The 22,968-nt window shown below is 43.6% G+C and overlaps 2 protein-coding genes across 3 annotated transcripts; both read right to left on the reverse strand.

Moving 5' to 3' along the window:
• Window positions 1–52: 52 nt before the first annotated feature.
• On the reverse strand, window positions 53–10,222 carry Zscan26 (zinc finger and SCAN domain containing 26). 2 transcript variants are annotated; one of them, XM_036187280.1, is made up of 6 exons: window positions 10,081–10,222; window positions 5,726–5,799; window positions 5,564–5,623; window positions 4,458–4,775; window positions 3,966–4,209; window positions 53–1,758 (listed from the first exon to the last, which is right to left on the reverse strand). In XM_036187280.1, the coding sequence occupies exons 2-6, from the start codon at window positions 5,738–5,740 to the stop codon at window positions 857–859; spliced, it is 1,539 nt and encodes a 512-aa protein (XP_036043173.1). In that variant the 5' UTR covers window positions 5,741–5,799; window positions 10,081–10,222; the 3' UTR covers window positions 53–856. The 2 variants fall into 2 exon arrangements, with proteins under 2 accessions (XP_036043173.1, XP_036043174.1); XM_036187281.1 differs by having other exon boundaries at window positions 5,465–5,799.
• Window positions 10,223–17,104: 6,882 nt separating this feature from the next.
• Window positions 17,105–21,696, reverse strand: Nkapl (NFKB activating protein like). The gene has a single exon (XM_036187284.1). The coding sequence runs from the start codon at window positions 21,530–21,532 to the stop codon at window positions 20,324–20,326; it is 1,209 nt and encodes a 402-aa protein (XP_036043177.1). The 5' UTR covers window positions 21,533–21,696; the 3' UTR covers window positions 17,105–20,323.
• Between the last annotated feature and the right edge of the window lie 1,272 nt (window positions 21,697–22,968).

Below are 22,968 nucleotides of genomic sequence, written 5' to 3' on the forward strand. Positions count from 1 at the left end.
AAGCCCAAGGAGGCCAGAAGAGGGCATTAGATCCCCTGGAACTGGAGTTGCAGATGGTTGTGAACTGTTATGTAGGTGTCAGGAACTGCAAATGGATGGATCCTGGGCAAGAGCAGAGGGTTAACCATTGACTCATCACTCCAGACCCTTGGGATTTTGTTTTTTCATGTGTGTGTGATGTTTGCATGTGTGGGGTAGACATGGGTGCATATGCACTTGGATTAATATCAGGAGTCTTCTTTGATCACCCCACCAGCTGCTCTCCAAATTCTCCCACGAATCCATGCTTGAATCCAGCTTTGATAAAGCTAGTCTGGCTAGTCCACTTGCTTGAAAGATTCCATTCTGCCTCCTCATCCGGGGTAGGACCACATCCGGGCCACTATACCCATTTGACTTCTACATGGGGGCCGGGGATCCAAAATATTGTCCTTACACTTGCATAGCAACTGGTTTAACCACTGGACCATCTCCCCAACCCTTCTTGGTTTTATTTTACAGGAGCCTGCTGCTATGTACTTACAAAAATAATCAGCTTGCTCTCATTCTGTATAAATCTGTAGGCACTTGACTTGCTGATTTCATTCATACAAGAGGTTATTACTTAGAAATAAATAATAATGTACTTATCACATTAAAGGCTCTGAGAAGTCTTCTAGTGAAGAATTGTTTAACTCTGATCCCACCACCTAAAGTGAAATTATTATAGTCTCATTATGGCTTTAAAACAAAGGAGAGAAAAACAATGGAGGCAAATGGCTTCTAATTTGGCCTCCAAGACTGATGCCAAGGTGATTTTAAAAAGCACTGTTTGCTTGTCAATGTAACATTCTGATGTCTCAAACAGAGAACCTCGTCAAGCCAGTTTGCTCTTGTGGTGATGTCTCTGATGCTGAAAGAGACCTGACTTCTGCCTGAAGGCTTCTTTGCATTCACTACACTGGTAGGGTTTTTCTTCATTGTGGATTCTGACATGCTGGTCTAGGTGTGAGTTTAGACGGAAGGCTTTCTGACACACTTTACATTTGAAAGGTTTTTCTCCAGTGTGAATCCTGTGATGTCGAATAAGGTCGGAAGTCAAACTGAAGCCTTTCCCACACTCATTACAATAATGTCTTTTGGCACGACCGTGGATTCTCTGATGGTGGGTGAGGAGCAGGGCCTTACTAAAGGTTTTCCCACACTCCTTGCATTGACGGGGCTCCTCCTGACTGTGAATTTTTTGGTGTCGATTAAGATGAGAGCTTCGCCTAAAGTTCTTTCCACAATGGATACACAGATAGGGTCTTTCTCCAGTATGGATTCTGAGATGCTCCAAAAGGCCTGCATTCTGGCTAAAGACTTTTCCACACTCTTTGCACTTGTAAGGCTTCTCACCAAGATGGATTTTCTGATGTCTGACGAGGTGTGAACTCCTCTGAAAGACTTTCCCACACTCATGGCAGGGGTGACCTTTCTCTTTTGAGAGGACTTCCTGATGCTCAGCAGGAACAGAACTCTGACACACAATAGATTCACGAGACTTTTCTCCTGCATGTGCCCTTTCGTGTTCAGTCAGGGCTGAGTGCTGGACAAGTCCCTCCTTAGTTTCCAGGCATCGGCTGCTGGTTTTCTCCTTGGGCATGGTTGGCTGCTTTCTGAAGCGCAAGTCCTCACCGTGGGCCTCCATGGGTTTAGACGTTGTACAAGATGATTTGATTCTTCCACAGTGGTCTGTCACTATAATAAGCTTCCCATTCCCAGTCCTTGTTTCCTCACCTGAAACATTAAATATATATACATCACCACTTACTTAATTTTTCATGCTCAGGAAAAGGAATCTGCAAATAGGAAGAAATATTTAAGTCAAACCATGTGTACAAATTTAAAAGAATTACAAGAAAAAATGTTATGTGTGTGAGTGTTTTGTCTGCATGTGTACCACATGCATGCAGTGCCCATGGAGACCCTGAGAGGGTGCCCAGTTCCCTGGAACTGGGATTACATAATGTTTCGAGTGGTCATGTGGGTGCTGACCCAGGTCCTCTGCTAAAGCAGCCAGTGCTCTCAACAGCTGAGCCTTCTCTTCAGTCCTACAAAGTCAAAAAGATTGCTTGCTTGCTGCTGCTTCTTCTTCTTCTTCTTCTTCTTCTTCTTCTTCTTATTATTATTATTATTATTATTAGCTGAGGATCGAACCCCGGGCCTTGCGCTAAATCCCCAACCCCATGATTATTTAAAATATATATGGGATGATTTACAAGAAACTGTGGTTTTGATTTTTGTTTTTTCTTGAGGTAAGGTTTCAATATGCAAAATAACCTGGCCTAACGTAAACCCTCTTCTTCCCTTAGCCTCTCAAGTCCGCAGATTAGTCAGGTGTTAACATACCAAGCTTGACATCCAAGAAATTGTTAACCATGGCTGCCTTGAGGGAAGGATAGGGGTCATGGTAGAAGGCAATTTATTTTGAATGATCTAAATTTTATTGTGTGATATACATCACACACAGACGCTACCAAGTATGACTGTACATTCTTGATCGTGATCTGTCACATGGGGAACAAAAAGCATAAAACTAGGTCCCCAAGGATCATCGCAGTAAAAAGGGGCGGTACTTTGAAAAATGACAATTTATCACTGAGAAGAATGTAATCTTAGAAAAGTAGTTTAAGTCCTTCTCAATAAATCAACAGCACCTGGGCCACAAGATCCTGAGAATAATGAATTTGCAAAAACATCATGTTGTTGAAATAGGAAGTATTCCCCTTCAAGAGGGGACTGAGGTTCCCTAACCTATTCATATGCTGCAAGTTCTTCTAAAATACTGAACAGAGAAGACAGCAGAGGTCAGCTTTAAAAATAAGAATAGCCAATCATCAATAGATACTGTTTACTCAAGGTCAGGGGCTGTAACAGATTCAGAGCACAATTCAAAACCCTGCCCTTGAACTATGGAAAGACAAAGAGAAGCCAGGCAGAAACTAGAATACAATGTATCAGAGAGCGTGTGTGTGTGTAACACTGACCAGCTGGAGGAAGGATAAAGCGAGCAAGAAGGGGACTTGAGAAAGCAGGGGACAGAAGGAAGGAGGCAGGGGAGACCCAGAAGAGAGAGAAACTAAAGGAGAAAATGGTAAATGAAACCGGGTAGACAGAGGTGCCTATGAGTGGGAGGCAGGGGACAACTTGTTATTGAACTTGGGGGTGAGCTGCATCTCTTTGTTCCTGTTCCCAACATGGTCACAGTTTTTCATGTGGAAAAACAGAAGAGCATTACCCAATTCAGTATGAGTTTTCAGGAAGGGGAAACAATACATCTGTACTTAAGCAACAGAAAAGAACAGAAGGTAACTTGGTGGAGGTATCAAGAAGACACTTCGGGAGATTTCAAGGCTAGCCTGGTCTACATAGTTGCAGTTGAGATCAACCGGGCTACAGAGGAAGACCCTATCTCCACAAAAGAAAAAAAGGGCACTAGGTGGGGGCAGGGAGAGAGATAAGGGTTGTATCAGAAAGAAAAATATGTGGAATAGAACAGTAGCAAAGGAGAACCAAAAACAAAACAACCCAACAAAACAACAAAGACAAACAAACAAAACACCAGGCCGAGTCACCACCTCATCACTTCCATTATGGTGATTTGAAAGAGATCGAACAATGAATAAGGAAACTTGTGCTGAGACTCTTTCTTTGCCTTGGGTAAGAAGAGAAGATGGCAGGTCCAGGTCCAGATCCACTTCTCCTTGGTATGTTGTTTTTTAAACTGTGGTTCATCTTTTAAATCTTGACTGTGGTACTGACTAAGTTAATTGTATATACAAACTAACTCACTGACTAGTGAGGCTACTGTGTGGACTGTGTATATAAATTATGCCACAACAGATCTGATCAAATCAAAACACAAAAAGCTAACAGTGCCAAGGCAGAGGGCACTCCATGGCCTACCCTAACTCAAATGCAAAAGAATTCCATTTAGTTCTTACCCTTGTCCTTCTCAGGCTTCCGCAACTCACGCTCAGGCTTCTTCACCTCACGCTCAGGCTTCTGCACCTCACGCTCAGGCTTCTGCACCTCGCGCTCAGGCTTCTGCACCTCGCGCTCAGGCTTCTGCACCTCGCGCTCAGGCTTCTGCACCTCGCGCTCAGGCTTCTGCACCTCACGCTCAGGCTTCCGCACCTCACGCTGAGGCAGGACCAGCACAGTCTGTCTGTTTCCTTGGGTTGGGTCCTAGAGATAAGTACAGATAATTAGGAAACTGGTTTACAAAAAGCTATCTCAGTCTTAGAAAGGAGAACAAAGAGGAACTTTAAAGAGGCAGAGGCATGGAGAGCCTCCTCACACCAGGGAACGGAAGGGTGAGGTGAGGCTGAAGGACCAGCAGAGAGCAGTGCCCTCCCACTGCTGTGCTCATGTCCACCTTTGTGGCCTGGGGGCTCACTTCTTACTTTCCTGCAGAGGGACACCTATACCCTTACCTTCTGATGTCCTGCTTCTCCACGGTGTCGCTGCAAATCTTCCAGTATTCCCACCAGGTCCTCCCCAGTCTCTGGGTGGTGCTCGAGCACCTGGACCTGCAGCTCCCCTGGCAGGATGGTCAGGAACTGCTCCAGCACCAGCAGCTCCAGGATCTGCTCCTTGCTGTGCATATCTGGCCGCAGCCACTGTCTGCAGAGCTCCCGGAGCCGGCGTAAAACCTCTCGAGGTCCAGTGCTTTCCTCATAGCGCAGCTGCCTGAACTGTTTGCTCAATGGCTCCTGCCCAAGGCCTTTTCTGTTTCCTTGAACTCTGAATCCCTGTTCCCAAGCACAGTAGTTTTAACAGTGGCTCAGAGCACAGACCTGGATCTGCAACTACTATGTCTTTTGTGACCTTCAACTTTGAGTCAGAGTTCTCCTCAGTTCTGCACACAATCACTGAAGGAGTGTCTCTCTGACAACTGGCAAACAAAGCCTGACAGCCCTAATTTAGCTAGCCTTGCTCGTGTGCCCACTCCTCCTTTCTTCTCACTGAGCAGCTCTGGCTGGCCTGGAATTTGGTGTGTAAATCAGGCTGGCCTCACAGAAATCTTCCTGCCACTGAGTGCTGGGATTAAAGTCCTAAACCATGATGCACAGCTTCTAGTCCCCCTTAGGCTAATGTCACCAAGATAAGAATAACTAAGTTATTTTCATGAGACCAAGAACTGGGCAGATAGATCACCCATGATAGGATCCCCAGGTATCAGCGCCGGCTGCCTCAGCAGTAACGACTTTGCTGGAGCTATCAGGACCTTACAGAACCAGCATGAAATAACAACTGTCAGGTTGTCCAAGACAGATTGGCAAGGACTATGTATGCTGTTTGCCCCTCTTCCTCTCAGCTTCTGACCTTTTCCCATTCAATCCTCAAGTTCCTGTCAGGGCTTAGGACACTCTCTTCCTGTTTCTTTACAAATATGGACAAGCTAAGTAAGAAATTCCTTTCTTATTTCACTTCCACTCACCTCTCTCATTGGACTGAGTGGCAAGTCACTAAATTTAGTCTGTTAGGACCCCCAAGGTCAGACCTCTGATTCCGTGAACAGTAGTGATCCCCTCATTACCTGAAGCTCCTCCTTCAGACCCAGGGGAGCCAAAGAGTATGCACGCTTGCTAGGGTGGATCTGGGAAGAGGTATGTTTGGGAATAGAATATGATCAGAACATGTTGTTGAAAATCTCAAAGAACTTTAAAAAAAGAAGAAGAATGCACACAAACACACTCACCAAGGCCAGTGCCATCCCTTGCTGAAGTCAGGCACTTTGTTTTGGAGAACTTTCGACCGTATCCTGAGGGACTCCTAAGAACACAAGAGTCTCAGAAACAGCAGTGCTAGCAATAATAACAGCAAGTGACCTTTCCTTAGGTTGTTTTCTCTAAAACAGCTATTTCTAAGTGCACATAAACACAGTGAAAAACTTTTATAGGTTGCCATACCACCTAGAAATAGTAAGAAATCTGAAAAGTCACCGTTTTTGTTTGTTTGTTTGTTTTTCAAGACAGGTTTCTCTGTGTAGCCCTGGCTGTCCTGGAACTCCTCTGTAGCCCAGGCTGGCCTCGAACTCAGAGATCTGCCTGCCTCTGCCTCCTGAGTGCTGGGATTAAAGGCAAGCACCACCAAGGCCTGGCTTGAAAAAATCACCACTTTTAAAAATCTCAAAATAAACGCTTCAGTTGAGAAGCACAAATGGATGCTAAAACCACTGTGGTAAAAGAGAGGAGACCAGAATGTTCTCTGTGTTAACCAAAGAAGGGAAAATAGAGGTTTCTGGCAGCTGCAAAGGTAACCAAGTGATCAAACTTAGCAGCATCAATAGTAAGATGACAGGATACAACACCAAGTATCCTATCACTTAGAGAACACTTTTAATAAATATTATTTATCATGAATGTACTGAGGAAACTTTCTGAGAAATCCAGAACTCTAGTTCATCTACAACAGGCATGGATCCAACTCCCCCCCCCCCCAAAAAAAAAAAAAAACAGATGCTGGGAGGTTACTGTCTAGGTTAAGGAGACATAACTAAAGGAAACAAAGAATTGGTGCTTATATTAAAAACAAAACACCAGACATCTAAAACCAGAGGTGGTACTTCAGGCCTATATTCCAGCACTCCAGAGGCTGAGGCGTACGTAGGCTTACATGTTTCGCCCTAGGCTACAGAATGGGATCCTGCATTAATAAGTAAGTCAATGTAAAAGCCAATACTACTATCCGTCTTTTGTATGTGTGTGATACAGTCTGGCTATGGAACTCAATGTAGCCTCATGTGCCTGAGGCTCTCTGTTCAACTTCTCAAGTAAGAAGGGTGTGAGAGGCTTGCACCACCATGTCCTATCAGTAGAGGTTTGAAACAGTCCAAGAAAGTAATGATTATCAGCCATAAGATACAGTTTGGCATTGTGGCTAGCTTACATGTTAATTCAGGGACACATGGTGTGAAGATATTTGGTCAAACATTACTGTGGATGTTTCTGTGTTTTGGGATGAGATTAAATATTTAAATTAATAAGACTGTGGGCTGAGTAAAACAGATTGTCCTTCATAATGTGGTGGGCCTTGCCCGATCAGCTGAAGGTCTGAGAACAGAAAGACTGATCCTCTCCCAAGTAAGGGAATAAGACTTCCTCTCTAACAGCTTTCCAGTGTTTTCCTTCTGCCTTCAGCTCCGAACTGAGACTTCCGTTCCTCTGGGTCTGAAGTCTCTTGTCTTCAGATCTGAACCAAATAATCAGTTTGTGTGGTTTGTAGGTCTTTGGCGCGCACTAACATGAAATCATTGGCTATTTGTTGTTAGCTTAATTCCTCCTGAAGATCTTAGAACTTGATAGCTGCTATAATCATGAGGTGATCCTTGTAATAAATCTTTGACTTTTTCCCTATTCTTTTAAAAATTAGCATTTATTAACTATGCACAACAATGGATCTCATTATGGCATGTCATACACATATATTTTGATTAACTGCCCCCCCCAACTCCCAATGATCCTGTTCCCAAACAGTCCCCTTCTTCTCTCACTTTTAAAATAAGTCTCATTTTAGACATCTACTGACCAAAATTAATATAAAAATTGGTCCTCTTTCTTTAACTCTAATAAAGGGGCCGAAGAGATGGCTCTGTGGTTAAGAGAACAGCCTGCTCTTCCAGAGGGGACCATTGAGGGTTGGTCCCTGAACCCTTTCTGGGTGGCTCACAATATTGGCAACTTCAACACCAGGAGATCTGAATACCTTTCTGGCTCCCAAGGACAACTGTACTTGAGTGCACATACCCTGACATACACAGACAATTTAAAGGCACTAAGAACTCTAGTACAGGCATAACACATAAATTAAAGGTGACTCTTAATTAATCAGATTAAATATGTGATTAGTAACTAGATTAAATATTATAATAATTGGATTAATGTTATTAAATAATTATATTAAAATGTGATTAAATATAACAACACAATACACAGTAGTTTAACCTGTCTTTGGGACATTTAAGCCAGAAAACTGACCATTCCCTGCTCCTCCTTCTTTCATATTATATGTATATAATTAATCAAGTTCCTTTAAAAAATTACATGGATGGGTGTTTTGTCTGCATGCATGTGTGCCCAAAGAGAGCCAGAAGAGGGTGTAGATCTCTTGAAACTGGAATTAGCAATGGCCGAGCTGCCAGGTGGGCAGTAGGATTTGAACCTGGGTCTTCTAGAAGATTGGCCAGCGCTCTTAACTGCTGAGCCATCTCTCCAGCAGCCCCAGTTCTTTTGATTCCACAGTTTCCCTCAAATAAATACGTCCTTCTTGTATTCAAGAAAATACATGTTTCTTGATGACATGCTTTACTTGGAATATTCTAACCCAGCAATCCTCAACCTGTGGGTCGTGACCCCTCTGGCAAACCTCTACCTCCAAAGTATTTACACTGCAATTCACAACAGTAGCGAAACCACAGTCACAAAGTAGCGATGGAAATACTTTCGTGGTTGGGGGTCACCACAGCATGAGGAACTATATTCAAGGGTTGCACATTAGGAAGGTTGAGATCCACTGCTCTAAAAGGTCTTCCTGACAACCATCCTATTTCCCACACTGCACTTGTGATCTTCCTAGGGAGGAAATGAATCATATCTCCATTGTGCCTGTTGCACATAATGACTGGCCATCACCACTAAGATCAAGTTTAAAACATTTCATATGCTCTAAACTTTTCTTATGCTTTAATGAACTGCTTTCAGTTTCTCCAACCTTTAATACTTTGGTTGGTTGGTTGGTTTTTCTTGGGTCCTTATGAATCTCACTCTTCAAGGAAAACCCCTTCACGTCTGCCTCTGCCTCCCAAGTGCTGGGATTAAAGGCGTGCGCCGCCACCACCGCCTAGCGCCTGGCTAAGAACTACTTTTAACCTTATGCTCTCCACTTGCTAATCCAATCTCCACAGAAGCCTACTAAGAACTACTTTTAACCTCATACTACAGATGAAACTTGACGTGGAGAATTGAAGAACTTACACAAGGTCTAAAGCTGAACGTTAGATCTTTTGCCCCCCCCCCAAAAAAATTGCTTTTAATCCACAGACCCCAAATTTTGAATTCATTTCTCCCTTCTCTCTTGCTGGTGTGCATCTGACCCAGAAGCGAATGCTGTGGGCTCCGCCTACCCACAGTCTTCACTGCCCACCAGAATTCCTGCCAATTTTCCCCTTTCTTCCAAGGGCCTCACTCTGTAGCCACTAATGGTACTCCTCCTGCCTCAGTATCCCAAGTGCTAGTATTATAGAAATTAGCTACCATGCTCAGATGTAGGATTTTAATTGCACCCAACTTTGAATTATTCTTGATTTCATTTCTGCTCGCCTTCCCATCTAATCCTATTATGAATTTCCAATTATAAACGCTTTAAAACATGTCGTATTATGTCTTTCACCCCAAGACCAACGTCCTCACACAACAAAATGCCCACTTTTTCTTCTTCCACACACTTATTCTTTCTGGCAATCTTACTGCACTCGAAACACCCTGGTGACCTTGTTATTCCCTAAATAAGACAAACGAGCTCCAGTTTCCGGGCCTCTGTGCTCGCTGTTCTCTCGCGCATGCCTCTTAGAGCCATCTGCGTCCATCCATCTTCTTCGGATTATCTACTCAAACACTCCGGTTACTTACAGTGGAAACTACTTAAACATGCATCAGAAACCATGTGTGGGAGCGCCAGCCTATGAGCTCAGCGTTTGGGGGTGGAAGAAGGATAAACAGGCGTTCAAATCAAGGCTGTCCTCCACCAAAGGAGTGACGCGAATTTGGGCTTGACGAAACGCTCTCAAAAACAAAACAAAACAAAACAAACAAACAAAACAAAACAAAACCCACAACAAAACAAAACCAACAGAAGCCAGGCGTGTAGGCTCACGTTTGTAATCTCAGCGTTCGGGATGCTGAGGCAGGAGGATATTCAGGAGTCTGAGGTCAGCTTAAGCTACAAAGTGTGTTCCAGGGTTAAGTACGAAACTGTCTCAACAACCAACTGCGAGCTCACTCCGTCCTCAGCTGCATCCCTCTCCCATGCCCAAGAACGGTAGCTCCCGCCACGCACCCGCTCCTGGCTCTCCCTGCTCCGAGGTGTGGATGGCTTCTGTGTACCAGGCGCGCCGCTCCAGAGTCCCAAGGTTGCCGTTCTGACCCCGCTGACACTCGATCACCCTAGTCCACACGCCCTGGCTGCAGGGTCAGTCACATGTCCCCTCGGCGTTCCGAGTAGCTTCCGGCTCCACTCTAGGACAGTGGGAGGACTACGACTCAACTCGATGGTGCCTTGGCTGAGTCTAGTTGAAACATTTCATTTACAAGAAACAGGCCATTCCGTTGGACTGTTTTCACACGCAGCGTCATCTCTCACTGGAATAACAAAGCTCGCACTGTAACTCCGGCCACCAGCGAACAGAGACAGGAATTGACACTTTACGTTGGACTTTAGTCGAAGACTGGTGTGATCATGAAGGTTGGATTTAATACCACCACTCCAAAGAAGTCACCTTAATACCCCACCTCAAACCAGAAGCTTCCTAGTGAAGCAAACAAAGTTAATTATTAGTGCTCAAGTTTATTCTTTATTCCTCACCTTTTCACTACTGGGTTCCAAAGACCTCTATCTGTGCCTTCCCCGTAGTTTGACTTCTGAACCCAGGCACCCAGCAATGCTTAGTCTGGTTAATGTCCGGTGGTGTCAGTCTTCTAGACTAATGGGATGGAAAGTTAACTCAGAACAAGCAGGGCATTAAGATGGCTTGTGTGCAGATTAACTCAGAACAAACAAACCATTTTGTGTAAGTGCAGAGTCCTTCCTATGGTGTCTAATACCATCCTCTCCTTCCCATCATTCCCTATTAGTATCCATTTACTTTGATAAATAGGCTGCAGTTTGAGGTTCATCTCCAATCATCGAAGTTAGAACCCCCAATAGGACTCCACCTCTTTCATGAGCATATAACCGAAAAGACTTTTGCAAGCAACAGGAGCAGATGTCAATGCCCTTCTTAAAGGTTCAAAAACCCCTAAATATTCCTGGGTCCATTTGAAACTTCATAAAGGGTTTAGCTGTGAGATCAAAATTTGGGATCAAATTCTACAGTAGTCTGCCATGCCTAAGAATACTTTTGTGCTTTGGGTTGGGGATTTGGCTCAGTGGTAGGGCGCTTGCCTAGCAAGTGCAAGGCCCTGGGTTCGATCCCCAGCTTTTTTTTTTTTTTTTTAAAGAATACTTTTAATTGCCTGAGAATTGCAATGGTTTTTCCATTTGTCTAGTTGTCTGTTACTGTTTTCCAGTCAGGCTCCTCTTTCCAGGCTGGAGGAGGAAAGCCAATCATGTCTCAGCCTGCTGACAGATTTGGGCCTTGCAGGCTAACAGTCCTAGTAAGTGGTTTAAAGTCTCCTAGTTTCTAGTTACCTGAAAGGCATGCTGTAACATGCCTCCCTGCAATATCAGCCCTCTACATTTTATACTTGATAGATGGTCACTTGGTTAAGAGCTCCCGCTGCTCTTCTAGAGAACCTAGTTCACAACAGCCTGTACCTCCAGCTGCCCGGGATCCAGTGGTTCTTCAGACCTCCTGCAGGCATCAGTACACACACACACACACACACACACACACACACACGGAAAAAAAATTGGCACATCTTGACCCAGCATCTCTCCAAAGATCGTTGAATTCTAAGCCACCCCACCCTCATGCCACCTAATCCCCTAAGTACTAGCAGCTGTACAATTTAGAGTTGTAAATTGTTGAGTCTGGTCTTATCACTTAAGAATGAAAAGGATCCTCCAATTCCAATAATAAAAACATGACTTGTCTCAAGGAATGTGGTTCATCAGTCTGCCCTAGGAAAGGACAGCTGAGTGTACAGCTTGCAAAACATCGAGAATGGCCTGGAGGTCTTATACATACGCACTCATGAGGGTGGGGCTTCTCCATTAGTGATACTATTGGCAATGTGTGGATGTATTACCAATAAGTCCTATTTCAGAAAATAACCTAATAAATCCTACTTACTGCAAGAAAATTTAAATTACCAGACTGATTGGCCCTTAGCTCCTTGGGTGTTCAGATCTCAAGATTTACCTCATTTGGAACCTCGCCATTCTTCCAGAACCCACCTTTTGAATTTCTTTCTAACACCAGGGATACTTTGTGAAATATAGATCATACTCACCACCATGACATTTTCCAGCATGTTAGGATCCATATTGGCTATTTCTGACACAATTCCTAAAGTTGCTTCAAGAATTTGGTCTTCACTGGATTTTTTTTTTTCTGAGACAGGGTTTCTCTGTAGCTTTGGAGCCTGTCCTGGGCTAGCTCTGTAGACCAGGCTGGTCTCGAACTCACAGAGATCCACCTGCCTCTGCCTCCCGAGTGCTGGGATTACAGGCGTGCACCACCACCGCCCGGCTTCACTGGATTTTTGTTGTAACATCAGAACTCTGTTCAGTCCCAGATTTGGGACCCCTTTCTAAGTCCTTTGAGGGTACATCTCCAATATGTTTCTGAATGTTGCTGCCCATTTCGATTTAAATCCCAGTTATCTTCAAGACTGGAGGCTGGAGAAAGAGTCCTGACCAGGTTGTTTTGATGCAAGCACCCAGTTTCCTCTTCTGCCCTTATCCAGTACTAGCCTCCTCAAGTCTGATTAAGAGGATAAGCAGGGCCTGCATGCCTGCCCAATTGGAGCAAAAGTAAGAAAGGCAAAATGTAGCTAAGGAAATGAGCCCCTCTTGTGTGGTCTTCAGAGTAAGATGGCCCTGAGTTTTTTCAATTCAGGAGGTGAAAGGTGGGAAGGGGTGTATGGACCCAGTGATACCCCCATGGCTGTTAATCTTGACCTACACCCAGAGGGAGATTTAAATTTTTTTACTTTATTTATTGTGTGTCTTATACAAGTATTTGTGTATGTGTGTGTGTGCACATGTGAGCCACAGCATGCAAATGGAGGTCAAAGGACAACTTGCAGAGTCCATTCTTCCTTTCCATTATGTGAAGAGTCAAGTCAGTGGGGAGAATTCTCCAAAAGCTAAAAATAAATCTACCAGGTACTACCTTGCACTGCCAGTCACACGTTTCCTGTCCTCTCAACTCCTATAATACAGCAACATTTCAGTCACTATTCTGAATGTGTGTGTGTGTGTGTGTGTGTGTGTGTGTGTGTGTGTGTATGTATGTTGAGAACAGAGGTCAACCTTAGATGTTGTTCCTTGAGAGCTGTCTACTTTGTTTTCTGAAACAGGGTCTATAACTGAGGACTGAGGCTTGCCAATTAAGCTGGACAGGCTGGCCAGTGAGCCTCAGGGATCTGCCTCCTTAGTGCTGGGATTCAAAAGTACACCACCATGTCTGGCTTTCCACACCACTGCTAGGTAAGAACTCACTCAGGTCCTCATGTTTGGGCAGTGAGCACTTCATAAAGTGAAGTGTTTTCCTTAGTCCCCATCACTCTGAATTTTAAAAAGGAAGTTGCTATATATTCACAAAAACATACATACTAATAAATACATCTTAAAGGGGAGGGATCAGGAGAGATGGCTCATTGTTCTTTCAAAGAACCCGAGTTCATTTCCCAAAACCCAGCTCACAAACGCCTGTAATTCCAGTTCCAGGGGATCCAACACCTTCTTTCAGTCTCCGTAAGCACCCACACAGACATGACATAAATTCACACAAACATATATGCATAAATAAAAATACATGTAAAACCCAGAAAAATTTGGAACCCATAAGTATCATAAATAATAAAAATATTACAAATGAACCTAATAAATTTAGCCCAAAGTTTAAAAATTACCAAATCTGTAACTTTAAGTCATCATACAAATGAAATAACAAAATAGGATGACATTCTCTCATGCTAAAATTTTTAGTAAAACTCAGTATGCATTTATAACCAAAAGGAATTAGTAAAGTAAGAATTAGGGGCTGGGCGGTGGTGGCGCACGCCTTTAATCCCAGCACTCGAGAGGCAGAGCCAGGCGGATCTCTGTGAGTTCGAGGCCAGCCTGGGTTACCAAGTGAGTTCCAGGAAAGCCGCAAAGCTACACAGGGAAACCCTGTCTCATAAATAAATAAATAAATAAATAAATAAATAAATAAATATAAATAAATAAACTAAAAACAAAAACAAAAACAAAACAAGAATTAGGGGACATGGGGTGGGGGATTTAGCTCAGTGGTAGAGCACTTTCCTAGCAAGTGCAAGGCCCTGGGTTCAGTCCTCAGCTCTGGCAAAAAAAAAAAGAAAAAAAAATTAGAGGCCACATCATGTATAAAGCAAAAATAAATACACTGTCAACCCACGCTCCCTTTTGATGGTGAAGTATTAAAAGCACCTACATAAAAATTCAGCTGAACTTGTTAGAACATACAGAGGTTTGTCTTTTGTTCTCCAAAGACTCATGTGCTGAAGGCTTCATTCCTAGCCTGTGTTATTGGGTTATGTTAAAACTTTCATGAAGGGCCTAATGGAAGAATCTAGGTCTCCAAGGGCACTCCCTTGAGGAAGTACTAGGACCTCAACTCATTTTTGTCTCCTGGCTGTCATGAAGTGAACGTACCTCTGCCAAGTGTTCTCTGTCATGATGCCCTGGCCTGTCAAAGTCCCAAAGCCCGAAACCTTTGAAAGTAAGCCAAAATAAATCTTTCCTACTCCTAAGCTGCCTTTGGCATTCTGTCACAGCCATGCAAATCTAACAGACTGTTGATAATGAGGGGTAGACTTGCTGTGAGTATTCCTGATGATGTGGTACAGAAGCCTTTGGAACTGCTTTGTTAGGGGAAGTGGCAGGGCTAGGTTTGGAAAAGCAGGCTCTCTTGTTATGATGTTACACCTGCCACAAGCCTAAGGTAAGAGTTTTGACAACTCTGGGCCAGCAAGATGGTTCAAGGGGCCATGGCAGGTGGAGGTGGGGGTAAAGGTACTTGTTGCCAACCCTGGCAAACTGAATTTAATCCCTGAAACCCACTTCTGGAAGGAAGAACAAAAACTTGTATGTACATACACATACAAAATAAATGTAAAAAAAAATCAAAAAAGACTTTTGCTAAATTTGTGGGTTTTTTTGTTTTTGTTTTTGAGAAGTCATGACCCTCTGCCTCCTGAATGCTAGTTTTACCAGGCTCAATTCTTAACAAGCTGTTTATATCCAAGGACCAGAAATACCTTTTGTTGTGATATAGATACTTAAAAAATGATTATTTTGGTGTGTGTTTGCCTACATGTATATATGTGCACCATGTTTGTGTCTGGTGCCTGAAGGGGACAGAAAATGGCACTGAATCTCCTGAACTGGGGTATAGGCAGCTGTGAGCATTCATATGGATCTGGGAATGGAACCCATGTCCTCTGAAAGAACAGCTAGTGCCCTCAACTATGGAGCCATCTCTCCAGCCTAATGCTAGAGATATCAAAAGAAAAAAATGCTGGGCTGTGATGGGCATATGCCTTTAATCCCAGCACTCAGGGGACAGAGGCAGGTGGATCTCTGAGTTCGAGGCTAGGCTGGTCTCTAGAGTAAGTTCCAGGAGAGGCAGGAATGCAGAGAGAAACCTTCCTTCAAAAAAACCAAATCAAATACTTTCTCTCTCTCTCTCTCTCTCTCTCTCTCTCTCTCTCTCTCTCCTACCACAGAACACTTATTTTAGGTCACCTTATATTTTGTGAAATGCTGTATTTGTATGAACTCATAAATAATAGTCTATGAGAAATTATGCTTCAAATTTTACAATTATAAGTTACTCAGCAGCAGTGACACAAATTTAGTTTCTCCTCACTGACTAAAACTCAGTATAATTCTGGAGACTTGATCAACTTCCTGTATCAGCAGAGTTTACCAATAAACTGATTCTAAAAGCCAAGCAGAGTGATACAATGATTCTAAAAGCTAAGGCTGAGGCAGGAGGATCACCTTGAGTTTGAGGCTAGCTTGTGCTGTGGACTAATCCTCTTGTACTCTGTAAAGATTTGTCACTTGAGTTGGTTTAATAGAATGTTGATTGGCTGGTAGTTGGACAGGAAGTTAGGTGGGAAAGCCAAACTGATGGGAGGAAGAAGGGCAGAGTCAGAGAGTCACCAGCCAGACACACAGGAAGCAAGATGAGAATGCTGTACTAAGGTACAAAGGTACCAAGACATGCGGCTAAACATAAATAAGAATTATGGGTTAATTTAAGTGCACGAGCTCATTAGTAATAAGCCTAAGCTACCAGCTGAACATTTATAATTTATATAAGCCTCTGTGTGGTAATTGGGGAAGAAGCTTCTGGGTATTTGGGAGTTGATGGAAAGACAGAAACTATTGCCTACATATGGTATGGGGTGTCTTTTTGTATGCTGTGAATATTTGTTGCTCTCATTGGTTAATAAATAAAGCTGTTTGGCCATTGGCAAGGCAGAACATTCGAACTGAAGATGTAGGTGAAGAAGGGCAGAGCCAGAGCAGATGCTGCTAGCTGCCCAAGAAGCAAGATGTGGAAGAACTGGTAAGCCACAGGCAATGTGGCAATACATAAATTAATATAACTGGGTTAAGTTAAATCTAAGAGCTAGCTAGTAATAAGTCTGAGCCATCAGCCAAGCACTTACAATTAACATAAGTCTCTGAGTGATTATTTGGAAATGGCTGCAGGACGGGACAGGACAGAGAAAAGCCTCTGGTTACAAGCTTGGGCTTTAGAGTGAGCTCAAGACTCAAGATAAGCCTGGGCTATATAATAAAACCCTGCCTCAGGGAAGGTGTGTGTAATTCTAATGATTTATTAAAATGTTAGACATTTTATCCTATTTTTATTCTACAACCCACAATTACATAATTCCTCAAAAAAATCACTTCAAAGAAAAATCTCTTCTCTGTTTATATCATAGTCCCCTGGGCAAATGTGATATATAACCAAATTTCACATTTCTTTTAAGGCAGATTACTAGCCTGGTCCCTCTATGATGGCAACATTCCATGGTGAGTACATTGTACACACTCAGAAGCTGTGGTTGCTCAGTTGGCTCATTTTCTCAAGCGAGAAAGACAAAGGTCAGAAAACCAAGTAAAAAGAAAAGTGACAAAAACATTTGCAAGACAATTGATGAGAAGTTAACTTTTTATTACTTGATGAGCTTTTATGATGGATAAGAAGTCCAACATTCCCCAAACACTAGTGTGAATACTTGATATGGAAGGAACTACAAAATCAGAAATACTGAAAAAGATGCTTTACCTTACTCTTGAAGAGGGAAAATAAAATTAACAGTGAAAAGCCACTTTCACTGACCAGAAAAACAAAGACACAAAGCTTTTTGAAAAGTACAATGCTGGTGGTGATGTTGAACTGTCAGTCTTCCTAGAAAGCATCATTGCAGTATCCCCTAAAGATCCAAAGTATGGAGATTAAATGTGTCATTTATATTTTCACTAGTAACTGTCCCAGGAAAGCCAATTTCTTAGAATTCTAGCCTTATATTTTTTTCATAGTGTGCTGCAATTTGTAATTAACTTTTTCCAGTTTGACCCCAGTTGATCATAAATTCCATGGTGGCAGTGGCTAAGGCTAACTTACAGATTTATCTACAGTACTTACAACACACAAAGCACTATCTTCCTCTCTACTCAATAAATATCTGTACAGAGAAAATACCTTTCAAGGTTGGTGCTCACAGCTGATGAAAAGGAGTGACCATAACCCACTTCTGAAAGCTTCCACGTCCTTGCCCTTGCCTGAGGCACCAGCCTGCCGACTTTCTTCCAGTGCTCTCCTTATACCCATGTCATGAACCAACATGTCTTGTTGGCTTGAGTTCATTTCTCTTGACATTAAGTCAGAAGAGTCCCAAATGTCCAGAAACTCTTACATACAATGGAAATTACAAAATCATTTAAAAATTAGATTCATATTTACTGACATAAAACATTTCCATTATTTACTGTTAAGTGGAAAAAAGTGTTCACCCCTATGTATAGTAAGATAAAGTTTCCATAAATAGACTGTGCACAGCTTTCACTAATTTCCCTCAACCTCCTTTGGGGCAGCCTGGAGCAAGTTCAACACTGAATGAAGGTGTCCTTCCATACCATACTGTCCTTCAAGATTCTGGAACTCTCTCCATGCTGTCAGTTCTATGGGGCTTGCTAGTGTTTTGAGCCTTATAAAGGAAATTTCTCAAATGAGATGAGTTAGTTTGGGTAGTGCTGAGATATCGGGGTCAGTAAATATCATCATCCCAATGGACAACAAATGTCTTCCCTCATGAGCTTTGCAAACACGTCATTCCTTGCATCTCCTAAGTGTTTTTTTTTTTTTCCTTCTAGGTGGTCCTAATCTGCTCCTTGGAAGACTTCAGCACTTTGGATCTTCAGCTTTTCTATATTGATTTATGGATACACCCTGAACCCATTTCAATCAGGATTTGGCCAATAAAACCAAGCTTTTCTTTGAAAACTACCAGTACATGTTATGAACAGACACATTTTAAAATTCAGAACTGCAGCAGGCATTTATTGGTTGTCTATCTTCCCTGTCCAACACGGCATTTTAAGATAGCCATGTCCTCCTACATAGCCTCCATACTGACCCCAGAGTAAGCTATTCTGTTCATCAGGCAACAGTACTTATTTTTAGCAGATATGTAAACTACACTAATCCAACTAAGGCAAAATCTTGTTAAGGATACCAAGTCAGAAATATTCTTTCCTGGCAGTGATCTCAGAAGCCATACAAATGTACACTATGGTAAGAAGCATGGACTACACAGCCTATGGTGTGCTGGTAGCTGAGGGTGGGGGCCCTTGGGAAACTACACAAGATACACACTTCCTCTCACTGTGACGAAACAAATGGAAAACAAAAATGGTATTAAAATGGTGGGAATATAGTTCTGCAGAGCAGTCTTTGGGAGATGTTTACTAGAGTCTACTGGAAGTTGGGGCATGACTTAAAAAGATGGTGCTTTGGAAAATGTGAAGGCTGCCAGTGAGCTCTTCTCTCCTCTATCATGGGAGGTAACTATAGTTAATGAAGAACTTGCAGAAAACCCAGAGTGTCTCAGCAGATCCTGTTTTAAAACGTTTCAGATGAAGATGGCTCTAAGTACTTCACTAGAAGAACTCAGTGAAGAAACATATGAGAAAAACACAAAAGTATGGAAATGAATATGACATCCTAAACTACTGTGAAGCAACTTTAAATTAATAATGGATAAAACTTTCAGTAACATTCAGTAATATACATAGAGAAGAAATAACTTAGGTATTGCCACTGGGAGAAAATACCTCTACTGCTAGTGATTGCAGATAAACACAACATACATATTTTTGTATCTATTTTTAGACTAAACTAGGCTCTGATGTTCAGAATTTATGAACACATCACTTTTAAAAAGTGGTTATGAAAGTTCTATTATCAATAATTTCAGCAACAGTACATATTAACAGATTACCAGAATATTGTTATCATTAGCCTTGTCTCCCTGTGTAATTTGCTTATACACATCCCATTTTGGCCCAAACCATGATCTTCCCATTGGCAATAGGTGGGAGCAGAGGAAAACTGGTATAGGGTCAGATGAAGAGCAAAGCTATCTTAATTTTACAATGCACCGCAGTTGACGGCGCTACTTTCGTACTATGAAGAAATAGCATTGCATCAAAGAAAGAAAATGTCCAACTCCTTCAAAAGAAATATTCTTTTAAGAGAGTTGGCAGCTCTTTTTTTCTGTGAGGGAAACCACTCTAAAGAAAATGAGCCATGGAAAGGAAGATAGAGAAAAGTCCCAAGTTCTATTAACATTATGCTGGAAACAGCTTCCCAGGCTTTTCAGTTATAAACAGCAGTCTTTAACCAAGTCTGTTAACTACAGCCAGCAGAACACAATCCATTGAATCAAATAGATCCAAATGGTTACCTTCTCGGGTATTATTGTGCTCAAGTTCTTTTTATCCTCCTGGGACAAATGACTCCAAAAGGTAAAATCTTCCTAGGGGCTAAAATCACAGTAGCAGGTGGGGGTGGGGCCCACTCCCATTGAGTAGCAAGATACTTTGTATATGCACAAAACCATGGAAGGACACAGAAGACACTTGCTTTTGGGGGAGGGGTGTAAATCAGGGATGGGAGTGACATTCACCTTTTTACTCATTTCCTGCAAGGTTTGTAAAAATTCCTAATGACATCTCAAAAAGTGTTTTTCTAGCGTACTTAGTAACACAGTAAGTACAATATCACTGGTAAATGGTGAAGTCATTTACTATTATTTTGGTCATACAAAACCGGTGTCGTTAAAAGTCCTGCATTGCCACAAACAAGTTCTCACTTGTCATCTTTCCCTTTTGTCTTTCTGTATACCATTTCTCGAAAACTGGCTAGGATCTTATTCTCTCGCTTCCGCCTCTCTTCTTGGTTAAAGGATGCAAGGGCTCTTTTCTCATCAGCACTGTAAATCTGGTTCTCTTTGCGCAGTCTCACAGCTTCCATTCTGCGATGCCTGCTGCCACTCATGACGTAACCTGAACATTCAAAAGAGGCGATCTCTTCACTCGTCAAGCCAATTTCACCCCTTCGTGGGATGCGCTTTCCAGCCTTTACATATTCAGCCATAGCCGCGCCTTCACCCGGAAGCAGAGCGTGGCCATAATTCAACGGTTTCTCATCCTGAGAGGTATGTATTACAGGTGCTTCTGGGCCTATTAAATCCATGGCATCTGCACTCATGGACTGTTCCATCCACGCATCTTCTGGCAATTCCCTTCCTAAAGCTGTGCAGCTTACGGCGTCGCTGTATTCCTTTTCAGTCCTCCTCTTCTTCTTGAGTTGTTTTGCCCGGTGTTTCTTTTTCTTCTCTTTCTTCCTGGCTTTGGCTTTGTTTTTATCGCCACCAGAGCTAGAATAAATGTCAGAGTCTGAATTGCTGTCATTATCACAATACTTCCTACGTTTCCTTTTGGAGGGCCTTTTCTTCCTTTTTCTCTTCGTTGAATGACTGGTCCTTGTCCTTTTTTCTTCGTTGGTGAAATCCGAACTGCTGCTCTTCGGATTCTTCACCTCATCTTCAGCTGGTGTATGTTCATCGGAATCCGGCTCAGGAAACTTGGGTGACAATCCCCACACCTCAGGCGCTCCCAGCTCTCCAATCCTCTCTCTTTCCTTCAGCCTCCTCTGCCTGTAGCTCTCCTCCTTTTCCTTCTCCTGGTCCTCGGCCCACGAACGGTCTCCGGCATAGTGGTGGTAGCGGTACCCGCCACAGATGGAAGAGGAGGACGAAGGGGCAAACGTGCAGATCCCCGGCGGCGGCGGCGGCGGCTCTCCAGACCGGGGGCGGCTGACGGCATGCGCTGGACGGGGCCGCTCCGGACCCCGCGGAGGCCCGAGCCCCTCGCACCCGCTGAGGGCGAGGCCGAAACCGCCTCCCCGAGGGGATCGTCGAGTCTGGGACACGGACGGTGGGCTGCCCGAGCCACGCCGGCCTTTCTGGGAGCCCAGAGTGTCCTCATTAGGGCGGGATCGGGACACAGGCGACATGGGCCGACCTCAAACCGCCCGCAGCGCGGTTACTACGGAAGCCACACCATGGAGAGCGTGACTGCCACCCACGCGGGCGCACTGGGAACGGCGCGGGCTGCCGCTGGACGCAATTCCACCCTGAGCCCCAGCGCGGTCCTAGTCGGCAGAGCCTTTGACGGAAGCGGAAGTGGCCCGGAGGCTGCTCAGGAGCCCTTTTCCGCCTCTGGGAGGTGGACACTAACTTATTCCACTTTTCATGATTTGCATTCCCTCCATTGAGCTCCCAGGGTAATAAAAGGAATTAATGAGTCCTTCTGCTGTATGTATGTATGTATGTATGTGTGTATGTATGTATTTTCTATTGGGGGGCAAACAGCTTGACCACACAGCTGCCATGACAGGCTTAGGGGCCTAGACACAGCTTCTGTGACAAGCATACTGGCAGGCAACACCCAGATCCAGGAACAGCCTTAAGCTGACACCACCCAGGGATGGGAAAGTACCTGACGTCCCAAACATTCCAACTATTAGATAAGGTGGCCAGACGTCCTTGAGTCTAGTACACACTATTTTTGTTTTACAGATTCCCCTGGACAGCTGTCAGTCAATGAGGGTCCTGGACTCTGGGAAGCCCCTCACCCCAGCCTCTGCTATGATAAACACCCTACCTACCTGGGCTCAGGGCTCTGTGCTCTCACCACTGTGTTGGACAGACAGAGGGACCAAGCTAAGAGCTTGAAGAGAATAAAGACTCTTTGCTTTTACTTGTGGGATTCGGTCTCCGTAGTGGTCTTTTGGGGTCCCTGTGAACTGGGAATAACACTTTTTTTTTTTTTTTTTGGATAGGGTTTCTTTCTGTAGCTCTGGCTGTCCTGGAACTCACTTTGTCGACCAGGCTGGCCTCCAGTTCACAGAGATCCACCTGCCTCTGCTTCTCAGTGCTGGGATTAAAGGAGTGCACCACCACCGCCTGCCTATTTTCAATTATTAGTAAGTGGAGCATATGCAGCCCCAGCTGGCTTGGAGCTTGCTAGACAGAGAAGATGATCTTGAACTTCTGGTCCTACTGTTTCCACCACACAAGCACTAAGATTATAAGTTTTCATCACCACACCTGTGATGGCTAAGAACATTTAACTCTGTACCAGTCACCTCCTTAATAGTTGTTGATCTAAAATTCCCATGGGCTCCTAGAGGCCTGTGTCCTCCCCAGAATGATGTTACTGTCGTGAGATAAGAATGAAAGAATCTTGCCTTGGCTTTTGTAAACCTGCTTATATCCCTGTGTAGTGGAAGTGAGAGACAGTTAAGGGGAGCAGAGCACTTTCCCCATGCAGCTGTGGGTCCCATAGAAGGGAGGTCATTATAATGCCCACCTTAAATATGCTTCCCCTAGCCATCTCTGGCTCTTGGTTTGGTTATAAGGCAGCCGTCCTTCCTGCTACCGGGAAGAA

Source organism: Onychomys torridus, chromosome 5, assembly GCF_903995425.1.
Source record: "Onychomys torridus chromosome 5, mOncTor1.1, whole genome shotgun sequence".
In the NCBI taxonomy this organism is placed as follows: Eukaryota; Metazoa; Chordata; class Mammalia; order Rodentia; family Cricetidae; genus Onychomys; species Onychomys torridus.

Excerpts from the sequence above, each read along its gene's own strand:
- Zscan26 (XM_036187280.1), bottom strand. Across the intron at positions 4,210-4,457 it reads GAGAAGCAGGACATCAGAAG|GACCCAACCCAAGGAAACAG; the intron begins GTAAGGGTATAG and ends ACTTATCTCTAG. Across the intron at positions 1,759-3,965 it reads GAAGCCTGAGAAGGACAAGG|GTGAGGAAACAAGGACTGGG; the intron begins GTAAGAACTAAA and ends TTAATGTTTCAG.
- Nkapl (XM_036187284.1), bottom strand. The coding sequence starts at position 21,532 with ATGTCGCCTGTGTCCCGATCCCGCCCTAATGAGGACACTCTGGGCTCC.